The following is a 20,148-nucleotide window of genomic DNA, read 5'->3' as shown; positions in this document are numbered from 1 at the left end:
TCTTGTTAGTGTTAAATCACAGCTACTCCTCAATGCTCACTCTGCTGTTCGTTCTACCTCCCTCTCACTCCTCTATCAATCTGAATAGATGCCCTGTATCACCAGAAAGAGAAAAGAGAAAGAGGGGGAAAGGAAAAAGTGTTTCTGAATGCAGGTTTTTTTCATGCAAATAAAGAATGTTTGTGAAAGAGCCAGGGAAAGCCAAACGTTGGCAGCCAGAGAACCCTTGTTGGCTGGCCTGGTCCCCCCCCCCCACTCACTGGTGGTGTTGTTGCCTTTACTAAAAATGTTCACACATCCATTCGCCCAAGTGTGTGGGAAAAATGCTTCATTGACAATGTTCAATTCCAGACAACAAGCTAAAGATATCTCAGAGACAAAACCCTGATAGTCCTCCCACCCAGTCAACTCAATTGTGGGGGTACCAAAGTGCATAAGTCATTTCTATAAATTATTCTATTCGTCAAGATACAAGCCTATGGCTTAACAATGATAACACTTTCATTTCACATCACCGGTGGGAGTTTCAAACACGTCATGATAATATAAAGTAGCCATCTATAAAAAAAAATGTAAGAACTTAATGCAATAAACATTATCCCCTGAATAGCTTGTGTCTGTGTTCACCAAAATAAGCCAGACAGGAGGAGGTGTGGCTGTTGAGGTGACCACCGAGGTTACCAGATGGCGCAGAGATGTGCAACTCATTGGGCCCTCCAGACATTCTACATTTGTTCTTTTCCACTACCAACACACCTGATTCAACTAGTCAATATGAATCGGGTGTGCCTGTGGTCGAATTGAACAAATATGTGGAAAAGGCCAGCAGGGAGTTTTCGAAGAACTCTGTTGGGAAACAGTGGGCTACACAACGCAAGAAGTGTTTGATGTTGAACAGCGAGCGAGGCAACCGAGCAGAAAAACACTTAAAATATATTGACCCTAGAAGTGCAATGCCCTCGATGTACTAACCCCAAGATGTTTACAACCACAATGGTCAGCTGCCAAATTTGAGCAATCAAATACTTCTGTATTAAAATCTTCCTCCATCATTCCTTCCTTTGTTTACATAATCTATTAATTTTCCTACTATGCCACTGTAGCATGGTTTCCGTTAGAAAAATGTGGCACTGGACATTTGACCGGCAGCAATTTTATTTACCGGACATTTAAGAAATTTACCAGACCCATATGCTTTGGTTGTGTAACCGGATTAGGGCGTACACCCACTGTTTTCAGAATGACAGAAATCACAATTCATCTTAAGAGAACATGCAACGGCATGAGTCATTCTTACCGAATTCCGATGAGTAATTTGAAGATGTTAGAATACATATGCGGGGCATCAATAAGGCTAGGGGCAGCTAAGCTTTCCCTAAAGTAAATTAAATTGCCAAAATGATAGCTTACTCCTGTCTACAAAGAAATAAAAATCATTCAAAATAGGCTACTACACCAGAAAGCATGCTTTGGCCACAGAGGATAATTAATAAAATGTTTGCAGTGGATTGTTTTTAAATTGCGTAACTGAGTCGGAAGGGCCCGCGGCAAATACTAAATAGATGATTGTTGAGTTGCGACTGTCAGCGAAATTTATAGAGACCGAGCCAGGAATATCACAATATTGAAAAATACAAATCTTGGAAAAACAGTTCGGAAAACAAATGGATATTGCTGTAAAGAGAAGACAATGAAGACTCCAATTTGTCTTTAAGTTAACAACATTTAACATAATTCAGCAAAAAGTACCAGCAGAGAAAAATCTGCCATATCCCCACTGAGTGTGCATATTCACCATCTTTATCATTGGGTCAGTGCCACATTTGTTTTTGGACAATAATTTCCTCCTCCAGGTTAGATGGACGTCATCTTGTACTTGCCTCCCCCCTTTTCGTAGGTCTACTATACAGATCTGGCGTGGTTTTTATTGATTTACTTTTTAGCGTAAGCAGAGTAATCTCTGTTGTTTTAAAAAAAGATTCTGCAAATGTCTCCAGTCACATGAAGTGTAGTGGAATTGCATGAAGTGTTTATTTAAAAAAATAAAAAATACTCTGCAAAGAAAGAAGTAATGCAGGCTCATATAACCTACTCTAAGCCACTACACGCTGCACTGAAGTATTTTTTGCGAACAGTGATTGAGTTTCGACCGATTAATCGGGGCCGATTTCAAGTTTTCATAACAATCGGAAATCGGTATTTTTGGACACCGTTTTTTTTTTTTTACACCTTTATTTAACTAGGCAAGTCAGTTAAGAACATATTCTTATTTTCAATGACGGCCTAGGAACGGTGGGTTAACTGCCTTGTTCAGGGGCAGAACGACAGATTTTTACCTTGTCAGCTCAGGGATTCAATTTTGCAACCTTACGGTTAACTAGTCCAGCGCTCTAACCACCTGCCTCTCACTGCACTCCACGAGGAGCCTGCCTGTTACGCGAATGCAGTAAGTAGCCAAGGTAAGTTACTAGCTAGCATTAAACTTATCTTATAAAAAACAATAATCACTAGTTAACTACACATGGTTGATGATATTACTAGTTTATCTAGCGTGTCCTGCGTTGCATATAATCGATGCGGTGCGCATTCGCGAAAAAGGTACCTAACCATAAACATCAATGCCTTTCTTAAAATCAATACACAAGTATATATTTTTAAACCTGCATATTTAGTTAATATTGCCTGCTAACAAGAATTTCTTTGTGTCACTTCTCTTGCAACAGAGTCAGGGTATATGCAGCAGTTTGGGCCGCATGGCTCGTTGCAAACTGTGTGAAGACTATTTCTTCCTAACAAAGACAGCCAACTTCACCAAACGGGGGATGATTTAACATAAGCACATTTGCAAAAAAAAGCACAATCGTTGCACGACTGTAGCTAACCATAAACATCAATGCCTTTCTTAAAGTCAATACACAGTAATTATGACATAACATTGAAGGTTGTGCAATGTAACAGGAATATTTAGACTTATGGATGCCACCCGTTAGATAAAATACGCAACGGTTCCGTATTTCACTGAAAGAATAAATGTTTTGTTTCCGAGATGAGTTTCCGGATTCTACCATATTAATGACCTATGGCTTGTATTTCTGTGTGTTATTATGTTATAATTAAGTCTATGATTTGATAGAGCAGTCTGAGCGATGGTAGGCACCAGCAGGCTCGTAAGCATTCATTCAAAGAGCACTTTCGTGCGTTTTGCCAGCAACTCTGCTGTTTATGACTTCAAGCCTATCAACTCTCGAGATTAGGCTGGTGTAACCGATGTGAAATGGCTAGCTAGTTAGCGGGGTGCGCGCTAATAGCGTTTCAAACGTCACTCGCTCTGAGACTTGGAGTAGTTGTTCCCCTTGCTCTGCATGGGTAACGCTGCTTCGAGGGTGGCTGTTGTCGATGTGTTCCTCGTTCGAGCCCAGGTAGGAGCGAGGAGAGGGACGGAAGCTATACTGTTACACTGGCAATACTAAAGTGCCTATAAGAACATCCAATAGTCAAAGGTATATGGAATACAAATGGTATAGAGAGAAATAGTCCTATAATTCCTATATTAACTACAACCTAAAACTTCTTACCTGGGAATATTGAAGACTCATGTTAAAAGGAACCACCAGCTTTCATATGTTCTCATGTTCTGAGCAAGGAACTTAAACGTTAGCTTTCTTACATGGCACATATTGCACTTTTACTTTCTTCTCCAACACTTTGTTTTTGCATTATTTAAACATGTTTCATTATTTATTTGAGTCTAAATTGATTTTATTGATGTATTAAGTTAAAATAAGTGTTCATTCAGTATTGTTGTAATTGTCATTATTACAAATAAACCCAAAAATATTTTTATTTATTAATTAAAAAAAATATATTAATTTTTAATTTTTATTTTATTATTATTATTTTTAAATCGACCGATTAAATCGGTTTCGGCTTTTTTGGCCCTACAATAAATCGGTATCGGCATTGAAAAATCATAATCGGCCGACCTCAGTTATATTATTAGCGTAAATTACGACTATCCAATCATCACATTCTGAATAGTAGGCCATCGTAAATAAGTCTGCAAATGCAAGGATACATGGAATGCTTAATTATAAAGGTGAATTTGTATGGTGAAAATTACCTTCCCCAAACCTGAAACCCACGCGCCACCTTTGTTAGAATAACTCCCAATATTTACTTACCTCAAGCAACAATAGTGTGATCAGGGGCATGCAACTATACACAGTTGAAGTCGGAAGTGTACATACACTTAGGTTGGAGTCATTAAAACTTGTTTTTCAAACACTCCACAAATTTCTTGTTAAACAATTTAAAGGCAATGCTACCAAATACTAATTGAGTGTATGTAAACCTCTGACCCACTGGGAATGTGATGAAAGTAATAAAAGCTGAAATAAATCATTCTCTCAACTATTATTCTGACATTTCGCATTCTTAAAATAAAGTGGTGATCCTAACTGACCTAAAACAGGGAATTTTTACTAGGATTAAATGTCAGGAATTGTGAAACTGAGTTTAAATGTATTTGGCTAAGGTGTATGTAAACCTCCAACTTCAACTGTATATATATTTATTCGGCAGAAAGTAGCTTCATTTTCATCAGAAGTGCAACGCTATTTGGCTAGCAGCCACACAAGTAAATGAACTTACAATAAAAAAGCACGGTATTTTTTGCAAAAACTATGCATGTCTAATGTTTATCATCAAAAGAATGTAGCCAGCTACATTTCCTAATCTAATGTTTTGCTTTAACTTAATCTTGTATTTTACCAGAGAAAATTAGCTACACAGTCAAAACACGGTCAGCTGAATTCTCATCTGAGGGGAGAAGTGCAACTGAAGCCAAAAATGAGTCTTGATGTGGAGTAGAAATTACAATAAGCATTTTAGATCTGCATTTACAAAACACAGTAAGATTTTTTTATGCCTTTTAATACAAATTTTTACGTGAAAAAAAACAACCCCTGGCATTGCGCACAAATTTTGGTTCCATAATGCAATTAGCGGGTAAACACCATTGTGAGCCGTTTAATGTGAGAGTAAAATATCAGTCAGAAATGTATAAAGAGGGGAGATCTAAATATGCAACAAGCATTGGTTGCTAATACGACTAGAATTGTGCCTTTGGCAACTAGACAATGAAAGTTGATTTGAAAACCAACAGAACATGAGAGAAAAAGGCTTCTGGTTTCAATGGCATATGGAAGTCTTTATAAAATAATTGCCTGCAGGTTTGGTTAGATTTTGGCTAGGCTACTTTGAAGCAAGTTAAGACATGCCTTAATATGCAATAAAACGTTCAGGTTTCAAACAATTAAGCATTGGTTTTTAAAATGCATACTGCCTCCGACTCATTACAAAGTGGTGTATGACGCCTAGTTGCCTATGCACTTGAATGGCGAATGGGAAGCGCGCTACTGGTAGGGATGTCAAATGTTCACTCTGCTGCATAGTCTAGAGCACCTGGTTAAATTGTGCTTAGGAACATTTTTTACATCTCTAAATGGTTAAACTAATGAAAAATGTGATCATTGAAAAATTGTGAGTTTGCTTCATTTACTATCATCTTAAATTAAGATGAATTATTTTTGCCATATCTAATTAACATATGTTACACAAATTGGGGCAGCAGGTAGCCTAGTGGTTGGAGCGTTGGGCCAGTAACCGAAAGGTCGCTGGATTGAATCCACAAGCCGACAAAGTAAAAATCTGTCCTTCTGCCCCTGAACAAGGAAGTTAACCCACTGTTCCCTTGTAGGCCATCATTGTAAATAAGAATTTGTTCTTAACTAACTTGCCTAGTTAAATAAAGGTTAAATAAAACAAAAAAATGCACAAGTTTCAACCACATCGAATTTGGGTTTATAGCCAACAAGACCAATATCTTGGTTTTGTTCTGTTGATTTTATCATGCACACTCTGGGGGAGGGGGTTCACAGGACTTAGAATGCAGCAATCATTTTCTTTCTCAAATGGCACAGATAATTCGAGGTGGTCTATTTCAGATGCCTCCCAATATCAACATCCCCCATTCAAAAAGCCTTCAAAAAGTTCACCAACCATGTATTGGTTATTCCAAGTTTCTGTGGCGCCTTTGAATAGTTTAAACTAACCTACACCAAACGTTTACCCCTTTTCTATTGATTTCAGTGTGAGGTCTATGTAAATGTGATTAACAGAAAGTGTTGCGTTCCACTTACTGCGTTGGCAACCCAAGGGTTCGATACTGTGAAAAAAACAGTCGCATTTGCGACCATTTGACTCGCATTTGGCAGAGGGATTTTTTGTTGTTGTTGTAATAATGCTATTTTTAATCTAGGCATTATAATCTATAAAAAAATGGATTAGCAAAACTGTTCTTTATGTTGATTATCACACGCGCACAAAGCCTATAGATGAGGGGTACTCAAGTACTATTTCAGACGGTACGGTCACAAAAATGTCCTAGGTGGCAAGGGTCCGGATGGATATAGTCATTTATTGGCTTAGTAACAAACCCCCACCTCGCAACCACAAACGGTTCACACCGTTCTTGTTGGCAGAGAAAATGTTGCAGTTTTAAAGTTAATTTCCCGCAATTCTACACATTTTGCATGGGGAATAGATTCGTTTTGCTGTTTTAAAGCTAATTTCCTGCAATTCCACAAATGTTTTGATATGTGGATTTATATGATACCAGTGGTTGAAGCCAGACCAAGTTCCCCCACCCCCCCCATAAAAAGTGTAGCATTTCATTTTTTGTTGTCAGGACCCGCGGTCCGTATTGACCACATTCAGGGTCCGGATCCGATCCGCAGTCTGCCAGTTGAGTAGGGGGGCTACAGATAATCTGTCAGGCAGAGAAAGCGTGCAGCTCTCAAACAGCTGGTTGTTGCGTGGAGCAGCTTACAGAAGACCAAATCACCGGTAGGAGTAGGAAAGATTATGACGTCTACCAGTAAATGCTAAGGCAAGAATAGGTATGCAAACCAGATATCTGAAAAGTTCCAAGTCTTGGTTGAATATTTGGAATGCGCAATTCAGTTATGGTCCTAGAAAAGTCATTGAAGTCAAGGTAGCCGATTTATAAGTTCTACGGCTCTAATATAAATATTCTGCCATTTAATTTCTGATCTGCTTGAGAGATGTAGGCGCTTTAGTTTGTTTCCCGCAGTTGAAATTTTGTTGCGGTAAAACCCGTGTGAGGTTATATTATGAGCAAAACAATATTGAAATGTTGTCTTCAACTTGATTTTCAATACAAAGCGCTGCATAACAAAGGACACCCGGCTTTTGGTCGCTTTCTTGCTTTAATGTTACAATAACATCTTAAAATGGCGAGACTGACTTGCTACCACAGACAGGACTGCATGAGTGTGTTTGTGTCTGGAGCATGTCTGGAGAATGGAGCATATTTAGTCAGGCAATGCACACATTGACATTTTAGAATGTAAAAATGTGAATGCCATTGAGTAGGCCTATTAAAAAGAGCATTATTCTTAGTGTTGATGCAGATTTTTTTGCATACATTTTGGTGGAGTTCTCTTCTCTATAGTCTATTAAAATTGAGTGCTTGAAAAATTATTTGAAAGTCCTTGAATTTGACTTGACAATGTCTGTATCAACCCTGTATAGGCTACTTGTTCATTGTGCAAATGTTATTGAAATTATGCACGCATTATTCGCTTTCCTGTCAGAGCTTGATCCAGGCCAGTATGTTTGTTTTTCTCCCCTCCATTCGGGCCAGTAGCTTTCAGTTGGCACTGGCCCGGTGTGCCACTGGTAAATTTACCTGAACGTCGAGCCCTGTGGGCCTGTATGCCTACCATTTTGTGTAGCCATTAGCGATGTTAATGACAGCCTGTCTTCAAGTAGACGGAAAGGAAATTAAAAAGGTAACGACAAAGTAGTTTATGCCTACCTTGAAGAATAATGATTATTTGCATCAATCCAGTGGCCATTTGTTTAGAAAAATCCATCACGTGCACTACAGAAACACTGCTCACCAAACTGGCTGGCGTGCATCTGAATTAAACAGTTTCTTTTCTTTGCTGTTACAGTAAATCTACCCAAATTAGGTTTGGGCAGTATACCAAGGATTTAGAAGTAGCCACAGGATGGTTTTTCCAATACCATTGAAACTACAGTATTTCTGAAATTTTGTAGCCATTTAAGTAAATACCTGCAGTCAACTTGTGCAATGTGTTAGGAGATAAAGCAGATTGCATTCTTCCTTTCAACTGTCACATTATGTTACATTATGAAGCTGAAGTAGTTCCCCTGAACAGTTGAGCCAGTCGCGTGTTTGTAAATAGCACAACGAGAGAAAGCAGGTCCAGCTGTGTATTGACTGGGGTCTCGGTTTATATTGAAAGTCAGTGTTTTTTTTGCTTCAATAGAGTGACCAGGGACATGCAACTATAGTTATCCTTCACAGAAAATACATTTGAGTATCACATTTGGCCGAAAATAGCTTTGGTTATATCAGATAACAGAAGCTCAAGGCTATTTGGCTAGCAGCCAGAGTAAATTAACTTACAATGAAAAAAGGTATTTTTTGCAAAAGTGATGCATGGCCATCATATTTCTAATGTTTAGGCCTATCATAGAAAGAATGTAGCCAGCTACATTTGCTAATGTTTTGCTTAAAGTTTCTTGCATTTTACTGGAGAAAAATAGGCTGGCTACACTGAGAAAAGTACAAGCGAAAAGTAGCTACACAACAGTCAGAGCGCTGTCTGCTGACAGAATGCCCATTTGTGAATTCTCAGAGTTTAAAAGCGCAACCAAAGCACAAAATTTGTTTGATGCCGAGCAGAAATTACAACAAGAAGCATTTTATATCTTCATTTTCAAAACACAGCAAGCTTTTTCTTTTTTCCCCCCCAGAACTCCGCGTTAACACGGTTTAACACTGCTATCTAAGTAAGTAAGTGGCTGAATGAATAAGGCATCATATTGTGTTCAATTTCTAACATGTTTGTTAAGTCAAAGCCCTTTGGATGAGTTATTTGTACAGCTGCCACTGACTTGATTTCCTTGTGTTTTTTTTGGGGGGGGGGGGGTTGCCTCGGCTCATATGATCCTCCCCCATCTTCTCTGAGCAAAGCAGGCAGGCCCGTTGCCCTAGCGACTTCAGACTCCACACATACACGGCGTGTAGACATGCTGCTGGAGAGCCAGTAATGCTCTTCCTTCAGACAAGCATGTCAAAACTTCATTTGCACAATGCCTCTCGTTCATTTCCGCTTGTAAAATGTCCAAACTCACCAAAAATGACATGACATTCGGTAGCTCCTACCTACACTGAACAAAAATATAAACTCAACATGCAACAACTTTAAAGATGCAGTTTATAAGGAAATAAGTTCATTTAAATATAGCCCTAATCTATTGATTTCACAACATAGGTTTAAAAAAGTAGGGCGTGGAGCAGAAAACCAGTCAGTATCTGGTGTGACCACAATTTGCCTCATGCACCATGACACATTTCCTTCGCATATAGTTGTTCACGCTGTTGATTGTGGCCTGTGGAATGTTGTCCCACTCCTCAATGGCTGTGCGAAGTTGGTGGATATTGTCTGGAACACACCGTCGTAAACGATTCACCCAGAGCATCCCATGAATGGCACGACAGTAGGCCTCAGGATTGTCACGGTATCTCTGTGCATTCAAATTGCCATCGACAAAATGCAATTGTGTTCATTATCTGTAGCTTATGCCTGATCATACCATAACTCCACCGCGGGGTACTCTATTCCCAACATTGACATCAGTAAACCGCTTGCCCACACATTACAAGTGGTCTGCAGTTGTGAGGCCGGTTGGACGTACTGTCAAATTCTCTAAATTACGTTGGAGGCGGCTTACAGTAGAGAAATTAACATTGCATTTTTTGACAACAGCTCTGGTGGACATTCCTGCAGTGAGCATACCAATTGCACGCTCCCTCAAAACTTGAGACATCTGTGGCATGGCACATTTTAGAGTGGCCTGTGAAATGATCATGCTGTTTAATCAGCTTCTTGATCTTGGCAAAGGATAAAAACTAACAGGGATGCAAACAAATTTCTGCTCAAAATTTGAGCGAAATAAGCTTTTTGTCCATATGGAACATTTCTAGAATCTTTTATTTCAACTCATGAAACATGGGACTAACACTTTACATGTTGTTTATATTTTAATTCAGTGTATACATGTATAACTTTATGAGCTGGATAGCCCGTCTCTGCAATTCATTTATTTTCACCATGGAAATTTGCTATGCCTTATGCTAATTTCTGGGGGGGGGGGGGGGGGGGGGGGTTGGTGCACCCTTGTGTACTAAACCAGTCATACAGTAAATCCCGGGGTGCGAGGAGGACGGTATGACAATGTGAAAATCTGAATACCGCCCAACCCTAATCCAAATCAATGTAAGAACACAATGGCATGCCAATTTAAAAGAATGCTAGTCATTATTAGCCTGGTTTAGTATGAAATGCAGGCACATTATGGGACACAGGCCAGGTTAACATCAATTATTATTTTTAAATATATACAAAAATTGGTGCGACCAAGTGTGCTGGTGCCACCAACTGGAACGTGGCAAAAGTTAGTGTAGAACCCTGGAAACACTTGAATCAAAATGCAATAATTCAAAATGTAGCTAGCGGTCTTCTACAAATTGTCCTCTAACCAGTAACATACACATTATTCCTAGATTCCGTGTGGTTTTTGAGTGGTGTTCATTTTAAAACAGGACGTGCAACCGTTTTTGTGACCACTGTATGAAAATGCAACATTCCAAAATGTATCAGATTTTTCTGCAGGTTGTCCTCTACCTAGTGATGTAAAAATATCTCCACTTTCCATGTGGTGTTTGAATAGTGGTAGTTTCATAACGGTTATCTGTGCGGTTGTCATTCTGCTGCACAAAAATGTACAAATATCAACAGGTAGTGTTTACCCAGCTTTAAATTCAATATTGACGCAATTCACATGTGACAAACACTTGCACAATATGGCCGAGCCTAGCCGAACCACAGACTGAATGGCAAACACTTCCAGCTGATCACCTAAACGGGGTTCCCTGCCTACTGGATACAAAGTAGAAAGCCAGACAAAGTTTGTGGAACGTAAAGTAAGCGTGGCAAATTGCAACATAACATTGTAGCAAGTTCTTCCAACAAAGACAAACTTTGTAACAGACTCGTGACACTCAATTGGAAACATTCAAATAATTTACTGCACTGAAAGCTGCTCGGTTATTTAAAAATCTATTTAATGTGCTTCAAAGTGTGGGCAGCTTGCCAAAAAAAGGTTCAGTCCTCTTCTTTTGCTGCATTCCTGACAACTAGCAGTAGCCTGGGCTAAATGTAGGCTACTGTACATCAGAAGCTAGCACGCAAACTAAACTGAGAACTTTTATGCCAGCTCCTTTTCATAGCCATGCTCAAAATAGTTTACATGAGTTCGCGTCCTACTCCGTAGGTTCTACGGAGGTTCTTGTTGCGTTGCCAGATTAATGTGCAGTTTTGTTCCAATCAAAACAGCAAGCTGCCTCCTAACTAATGAGTCATGTTAGCAGATTGTTCGCCAACTAATGAACTAAAATAGCTAGCTCGCGAGCTAACATTTAGCTTAGGTAAATTATCTTACCTGTATCAACATTCGCTCCTCTCTGCACCAACACGTTTATAGAGACGCACTCCAGGGTGAAAAGTCCCCTATCGAAACTAACTTTAAACGAGGGTCCATTATAAACGTTGCTACAGACTCTTAGGTAAACTTTTTCTTTTGTGTCTTCCTCCGCTTTTTTTTCTTCGTACGCTTGCTTCCTTCGTTATGCCATGTTGTCTGTACTGTCAGCATGCGCGCATGCTTGATGATGACGCGCAAAGGGTACCCGCCCTCCGGCCGTGAGAAAGAAAACAACATCTGAGATTGATTTTGTTTACAGATAAGCAGTGTTTACATTTTTCTTGTCTATCTGATATCTGTGTGGTCAGAAAGAAAATGTGAAGCCTAGGCCTACCAGTTTACTTGATTTAAATATGGCGCTAGGCCTACTGACCCACTTTCAGCGAACGTCATTGAAAGCATGTAGGTCTGCCTAATACATTTTACTGGCAAGTGGCAACAATTACCTTTTATTCAATTGTGTATTCTGCATGTCAAGGACTTCTGTGTTGTTATAGTATGAATACAGTAGGCCAATTCATATTAGGCTATAACAACTACACAGAGAAGTACTTGACATACATTAGTCCATCTTTGACACATATTACACATCTACACCCTTATCTGAAAAATAAGAAAAGCTTAATCCCTGCATGTTTGTGCATTCCGCTCTGATCATACAGTATATTGAAATGGAATCATGAATGGATGAGAAGGATAACTTATTAACAATAAGCCCAGTGAATAGAACAACTAAATTACAATTAAGTAATAGCCTACTCTTACATATTTTGCAAGGCCAATGCATATTTCTTGACATTGCAAAACTGCAATAAACAACTTTTGCTTGCTACCTCTCTTTATTAGGGAGGCATTGGCAAAGACCAACCACCAGAGGCCAGGATAAATCAAGGTAGCACTTGCTCTAAAAAAATGTGTAGTTTAGGCCTATGGCAAGGCTACTGAAAAACTCAAAATAAAGTTGCAATATTATCTCACTGCAATTTACTGTAGCCTACAGTGGTGGCTTGACATTTTAAATTATATATAGCCTGACAATGGCCACACACAGAGAGAGAGAGAGAGAATGGCGCCGGAGGGGATGGCTGCTTTACGGGCTCCTAACCAATTGTGATATTTTTTGTGTTTTTCACATTGTTTGTAAGTTATTTTGTACATAATGTTGATGCTACTGTCTCTTATGACTGAAAAGAGCTTCTGGTTATCAGAACAGCGATTACTCACCTCAAAGAAGAAGTCTTCTTCGAAGGATATAATGTTTGCATGAAGAAAATAAGGAAATACAGGGGGCGAAGATCAGGGTGCCTTGTGAGATTCTTTCGGCAACTGGGTTACCCGCCTCTACCATCCGTTCTATTGGCCAATGTGCAATCACTGGAGAATAAACTGGATGAGCTCCGTTTGAGACTATCCTACCAACGGACATTAAAAACTCTAATATCTTATGTTTCACCAAGTTGTGGCTGAACGACGCTGCGGATCATATACAGTTGGCTGGGTTTTCCGTGCATCAGCAGGACAGAACAGCTACGTCCGGTAAGACGAGAGGTCATTGCCCTGCTGGAAGGTAAACCTTCGTCCCAGTCTCAAATCTCTGGAAGACTGAAACAGGTTTCCCTCAAGTACAGTGGCTTGCGAAAGTATTCACCCCTCTTGGAATTCTTCCTATTTTGTTGCCTTACAACCTGGAATTAAAATAGATTTTTGGGGGGATGGTATCATTTGATTTACACAACATGCCTACCACTTTGAAGATGCAAAATATTTTTTATTGTGAAACAAACAAGAAATAAGACAAAAGAACAGAAAAGTTGAGCGTGCATAACTATTCGACCCCCCCCCCCCAAAGTCAATACTTTGTAGAGCCAACTTTTCCAGCAATTACAGCTGAAAGTCTCTTGGGGTATGTCTCTATAAGCTTGGCAAATCTAGCCACTGGGATTTTTGCCCATTCTTCAAGGCAACACTGCTCCAGCTCCTTCAAGTTAGATGGGTTCCGCTGGTGTACAGCAGTCTTTAAGTCATACCACAGATTCTCAATTGGATTGAGGTCTGGGCTTTGACTAGGCCATTCCAAGACATTTAAATGTCTCCCCTTAAACCACTCGAGTGTTGCTTTAGCAGTATGCTTAGGGTCATTGTCCTGCTGGAAGGCGAACCTCCGTCCCATTCTCAAACCTCTGGAAGACTGAAACAGGTTTCCCTCAAGAATTTCCCTGTGTTTAGCACCATCCATCATTCCTTCAATTCGGACCAGTTTCCCAGTCACTGCCGAGGATAAACACCCCCACAGCATGATGCTGCCACCATCATGCTTCACTGTGGGGATGGTGTTCTCGGGGTGATGAGATGTGTTGGGTTTGCACCAGACATAGCGTTTTCCTTGATGGCCAAAAAGCTCAATTTTAGTATCATCTGACCAGAGTACCTTCTTTCATATGTTTGAAAAGTCTCCCACATGCCTTTTGGCAAACACCAAACATGTTTGCTTATTTTTTTCTTTAAACAATGGATTTTTTTCTGGCCTCTCTTATGTAAAGCCCAGCTCTGTGGAGTGTACGGCTTAAAGTGGTCCTATGGACAGATACTCCAATCTCCACTGCAGAGATTTGCAGCTCCTTCAGGGTTCTCTTTGGTCTCTTTGTTGCCTCTCTGATTAATGCCCTCCTTGCCTGGTACGTGGGTTTTGGTGGGTGGCCCCCTCTTGGCAGGTTTGTTGTGGTGCCATATTCTTTCTATTTTTTAATAATGGATTTAATGGTGCTCCGTGGGATGTTCAAAGTTTCAGATATTTTTTTATAACCCAACCCTGATCTGTACTTCTCAACAACTTTGTCCCTGACTTGTTTGGAGAGCTCCTTGGTCTTCATGGTGCCACTTGCTTGGTGGTGCCCCTTGCTTAGTGGTGCCCCTTGCTTAATGGTGTTGCAGACTCTGGGGCCTTTCAGAACATGTGTATATATACTGAGATCATGTGACAGATCATGTGACACTTAGATTGCACACAGGTGGACTTTATTTAACTAATTAGGTGACTTCTGAAGGTAATTGGTTGCACCAGATATTATATAGGCGCTTCATAGCAAAGGGGGTGAATGTTTTGAAACAAGTTATTTTTTTAATTTCACTTCACCAATTTGGACTATTTTGTGTATGTCGATTACATGAATTCCAATAAAAATCAATTTAAATTACAGTTTGTAATGAAACAAAATAGGAAAAACGCCAAGGGGGATGAATACTTTTGCAAGGCACTGTATGTCTATTTGTGAATAACAGCTGGTGCGCAATGTCTAATACTAAGTTAGTCTCTAGGTATTGCTCGCATGAGGTAGAGAACCTCATGATAAACTGTAGACCATACCAAGACTTTTCATCTGTATTTTTTGTTGCCGTCTATTTACCACCACAGACCGACGCTGGCACTAAGACCGCACTCAACGAGTTGTATAAGGCCTTAAGCAAACAAGAAAATGCTCATCCAGAAGCGGCGCTCCTAGTGGCCCGGAGACTTTAATGCAGGCAACTTAAATCCCCTTTACCTAATTTCTACCAGTGTGTCACATGTGAAGCCAGAGGGAAAAGAACTCTAGCCCACCTTTACTCCACATACAGAGATGCGTACAAAGCTCTCCCTCACCCTCCATTAGGAAAATCTGACCATAATTCTATCCTCCTGATTCCTGCTTACAAGCAAAACTAAAGCAGGAACTACCAGTGACTCGCTCAATATGGAAGTGGTCAGATGACACGAATGCTATGCTACAGGACTGTTTTGCTAGCACAGTCTGGAATATGTTCTGTGATTCATCCAATGGCATTGAGGAGTATACCCCCTCAGTCACTGGCTTCATCAATAAGTGCATCGACGACGTCGTCCCCACAGTGACCGTATGTACATATCCCAACCAGAAGCCATGGATTACAGGCAACATCCGCACTTGAAGGCTGCCGCTTTCAAGGAGCGGGACACTAATCTGTACACTTATAAGAAATACCGCTATGTCCTCAGACGAACCATCAAACAGGCAAAGCGTCAATACAGGACTAACATTGAATCCTACTACACTGGCTCTGACGGTCGTCGGATGTGGCAGGGCTTGCAAACTATTGCGGACTACAAAGGGAAACCCAGCCGTGAGCTGCCCAGTGACGCGAGCCTACCAGATGGGCTAAATGCCTTTTATGCTCGCTTCGAGGCAAGCAACACTGAAGCATGCATGAGAGCACCAGCTGTTCCAGACAACTGTGTGATCACGCTCTCCGTAGCCTATGTGAGCAAGACCTTTTTAACAGGTCAACATTCACAAGGCCGGGGGGCCAGACAGATTACCAGGACGTGTACTCAGAGCATGTGCACACCAACTGGCAAGTTACTTCACTGACATTTTCAACCTCTCCCTGACCGAGTCTGTATACCTCCATGTTTCAAGCAGACCACCATAGTCCCTGTAACCAGGAAGTCGAAGGTAACCTGCCTAAATTACTACCGGCCCGTAGCACTCACTTTGGTAGCTATGAAGTGCTTTGAAAGGCTGGTCATGGCTCACATCAACACCATCTTCCCGGAAACCCTAGACCCACTCCAATTCGCTTACCGCCCCAACAGATCCACAGATGAATGCAATCTCAATCGCACTCCACATTGCCCTTTCCCATCAGGACAAAAGGAACACCTATGTGAGAATGCTGTTCATTGACTACAGCTCAGCATTCAACACCATAGTGCTCACAAAGCTCATCACTAAGCTAAGGACCCTGGGACTAAACACCTCCCTCTGCAACTGGATCCTGGACTTCCTGACGGGCCACCCCCAGGTGATAAGAGTAGGCTACAACACAACTGCCACACTTATCCTCAACACGGGGGCACCACAGGGGTGTGTGTTTAGTCCCTTCCTGCACTCCATGTTCACCCACGACTCAAACACCATAATTAAGTTTACTGACGACACAACAGTGGTAGGCCTGATGACCGACTGCGATGAGACAGCCTATAGGGAGGAGGTCATAGACCTGCAGAGTGGTGCCAGGGCAACAACCTCCCTCAACGTGAGTGAGACAAAAGAGATGATTGTGGACTACAGGAAAAGGAGGGCCGAACATGCCCCCACATCGACGGGGCTGTAGTGGAGCGGGTTGAGAGTTTCAAGTTCCTTGGTGTCCACATCACCAACAAACTATCATGGTCCAAACACACCAAGAAAGTTGTGAAGAGGGCATGACAACACCTTTTCCCCCTCAGGAGACTGAAAAGATTTGCCATGGGTCCCCAGATCCTCAAAAAGTTCCTGCCATCCAGGACCTATATACTGGGCGGTGTCAGAGAAAGACCCTGCACATTGACTCTGTACCGGTAACCCCTGAAAATAACCTAATTATCGTTATTTTATTGTGTTACTTCATTTATTTATTATACTTTAGTTTATTTTGTATTTATTTTCTTAACTCTATTTTCTTACAACTGCATTGTTGGTTAAGGGCTTGTAAATAAGCATTTCACGGTAAGGTTTAAACCTATTGTATTTGGCGCATGTGACAAATAACATTTGATTTGATATACAGAGACAGAGACAGAGAGACTAGTTTGCAAATCTCCAACAGGTGGCATGATTGTATCATCTATGAATGTATATTGTCGGTATGGCTTCAATTGGTGGAAAGTCCAGAAGGGCGGAGTCATTTTGTGTCGGGAAGCTTTGTCGTGAGAGATGGGCACCGCTCCTTAGCAACCGCTCCGTCTGCAATGCTGAAGAGTGGCGAGATTTTGCCTCATTTTTCTAAGCCGACGGGACAGGTGCAGGCTAAGCCTCTGTCTTCACTTTTAGTAGGATTGCCAGATATAAGACAAATAAAAATTAAAGACTTGGGGATCAAAAAGCGGATCACACTGAAAGGAATTCCTATTTTTCTTGCATATCTATGAATATTGGAGCTGGAGGGCACTGAAGAGCGCATAACTCGTGTGTATTGAACACAATAAAAGGAAGGAACCTTGCGGTCCGGGAGTTATCCAGTTTTTCATGAAAATTAAATAACTATAACCTACGGTTTATAAAGAAATAGGCGTCACATACTGTACCCAAAGCTCAACATTTAATGGAGGCTGATTTGTTGAAAGAACAAGCTGCAAGCCAAAACAAAAGGTTTCGCAATTATTTTGGATAGAGCACAAAGGTGTGTAGCCTATTGGGAACCTTATAAAACTACAATGTATTTTTATTCTAAGCATTTTTACAGTATTGTGACAAGTTTATTGGCCTAAAGGCTGCTTTAATCCTTATTTTGAAAGGTTCGTTTCAATGCAATGTATTCTGATAATTCTATCATTTTAATGGTTCTGTCTTTTTTTTGCAGATCATAGACAATACAAGGACTCGCTAAGGAGTGTTTTATTGAAGAAAACCCCATGATGATTTTGACTTTTATTTAGTCCCAGCATTAGTCCATTATTGTATCATTGAATTGACAGAAGTCCGCTAAGTCAGTGCAGTGGTGCTTTATCCCCCCTGCAAAAAGAAAGACATGAGTTGCTTCTGTGCGCCCCAGGAGGAGTTTTATTGTGAAGTTTTACTGTTGGATGAAACCAAATTGACGTTAACCACTCAACAACAAGGAATAAAGGTAAGAGGAGATCCCTTTACACGCGCTTGTCTGTCTGTCAGGTTAGGCGGTTGACAGGTAGCCATCCTTTAATAAGCGGTCTGTCGTCACATCGCGCGCGGTGAGGCTTGTCAAGAATCTGTACTTCTACTTTGACTGAAGTATGCAGTTGTTGGAATCTGGTATCTGTGTTTTTGACTCATTTCTAAATGTATCAACAAGTACAATGTATCGTTTATTAACAGAAAGCCCAAAGCTACAGGTTACCTGACCATGAAGGTGTCTCTTGAGGATACATTTGGCTATTGGTAGCTGACCAGGAGCCTAAAAAGTAGCCCAGGCTTCTACTGTAATTTGCTGTGAACTCTCTGTGAAACAAAATACAGGCCCCAAGGGCTGTAAAGAAACATGGTGAGTATCTTAGTATCTTAGTCTCGATGACTTTATTTCTGGTCATGAATTAAATCTGAAATTATGCTTCAGGGGATTTCCATCCAAACAAAAGCATGAGAATGACACAGTTGAAATCCTGAAACTTGATGACAACCAACCAGTGCCAGTTTTCTAGTTTAACTTTGTTACATGTCTGTACAGTATTTGACTTATATCAGCCTACTGGGCCACATTCTCTTCGTGATGCTCATTTGGATCTTCATAATGTTCTTTTAACACATGGTATGTTAAATCTACAAGTCCACCACAACACACAGTCATAAAAAATGCATCAAGAAAACACCTAGAGCATGCCCTACATTGTTTGGGGGTCTAAGTGGAAAACAAAGACTTGAATGTATCAATATCAGTTGTAAGTATCTTCTCTGTTTTCTTCACCTTGGGGCACAGTGTAAACCAAGACTTCATGATGATAGATTCAATACTGCGATGCAACTTCAGTTTCAGGAATGTCTGTTAGGAGAGCTCACTGTCTGTCATTCTACAGGGGGTGGAGGGGGGGGGGGGGGGGGGGGGGGGACCACTCCATGACTGCTATTCAATGACTGTTATGATGCTATAGGTATTATGTACCATTTCCATCTTGACTAGCTTCAAAAAATAATTCCAACCCAGAGCAGGTCAGACTGGGAGTGAATATGGGTTTAGTTTATGGGCTGGATATAATCTCTGAAGACGAAACTCAGGTCTGTCTGTGTGTCAAAGGGCCAGAGGCAGATAATTATGTTCTGATGACTGCTGGGGCTAAACTGCATCTGGTTGCTTGGCCTCACCTTGCCCTTTGACGCTCATACCTTTATTTCCCTATTATAATGCTCCAAATATAAACCCATAGTCCATAGCTTTTAGTCTATCTTGATAAGCCCTTTATTTAAATAGGAGAGAAGGCCTAACCGTTGGGCACCTGTTACAGTAGTAGGTGTGTTTTGCTGGTTATTTGTGGAAAGCGACTCCTAAAATGGTGCATTTGGAAATAGAGAGACCCTCTAACTGATTTTTAGTTGCCATGCCACCACCCACCACTCAGACCCTCTCTCTGCAACCCCCCCCCCCCCCCCCCCCCCCCCCCCCCTCTCCTCAAGATGGCCCCACATGATACCCTGGCGCCCTATCCCTCTTGGCTTGGCTTCATTCTCCCTGTCTGTGCTCCACTAGTGACTAGTCCATTGGAGAGATCAGGTTGCTCATCCTCTTTTAATTGTTAATGTGAGAGGCTGTCCAGGTGGGCATGGTGAATAGTGCAGCATCAGCTTTGTATTATGCATTATTGTCGTTTTGTGTACAGTATGCGTGTAATATGTATTTTTTTCCTTTATGGCTCTAGGGTAAGTTAGTAAAGCTGCTGTGGTGAGCTTTTGAATGAATGGTTTCTGACTGTACTGATCCAGCAGAGTAGGATTATAATCCTGGTATTGTCAGTGGTTAGATTAA

At 40.9% G+C, this 20,148-nt stretch overlaps 2 protein-coding genes across 6 annotated transcripts in view; one reads left to right on the top strand and one right to left on the bottom strand.

The window, feature by feature from the left end:
- The window catches only part of LOC120025697 (adenomatous polyposis coli protein-like), a 56,055-nt gene extending 44,251 nt beyond the window's left edge, over positions 1–11,804 (bottom strand). Inside the window, exon 1 of the mRNA XM_038970269.1 lies at positions 11,620–11,804. The gene's annotated coding sequence lies outside the window, so the exon portion shown is untranslated. The remainder of the gene's footprint in view (positions 1–11,619) is intronic.
- Positions 11,805–17,371: 5,567 nt separating this feature from the next.
- The window catches only part of LOC120025660 (band 4.1-like protein 4), an 81,843-nt gene continuing 79,066 nt past the window's right edge, over positions 17,372–20,148 (top strand). For 2 of the 5 annotated variants that reach the window (XM_038970208.1, XM_038970207.1), the window contains exons 1-2: positions 17,378–17,838; positions 18,019–18,285. In XM_038970208.1, the coding sequence (XP_038826136.1) occupies positions 18,187–18,285 (99 nt within the window). In that variant the 5' untranslated portion in view covers positions 17,378–17,838; positions 18,019–18,186. Of the gene's footprint in view, positions 17,839–18,018; positions 18,286–20,148 lie in introns of all 5 variants that reach the window. The other 3 variants (XM_038970211.1, XM_038970209.1, XM_038970210.1) reach the window with 3 other exon arrangements.

This window comes from Salvelinus namaycush, chromosome 31 (genome assembly GCF_016432855.1).
Source record: "Salvelinus namaycush isolate Seneca chromosome 31, SaNama_1.0, whole genome shotgun sequence".
In the NCBI taxonomy this organism is placed as follows: domain Eukaryota; kingdom Metazoa; phylum Chordata; class Actinopteri; order Salmoniformes; family Salmonidae; genus Salvelinus; species Salvelinus namaycush.
This window is presented reverse-complemented; position numbering and strand designations above follow the sequence as displayed.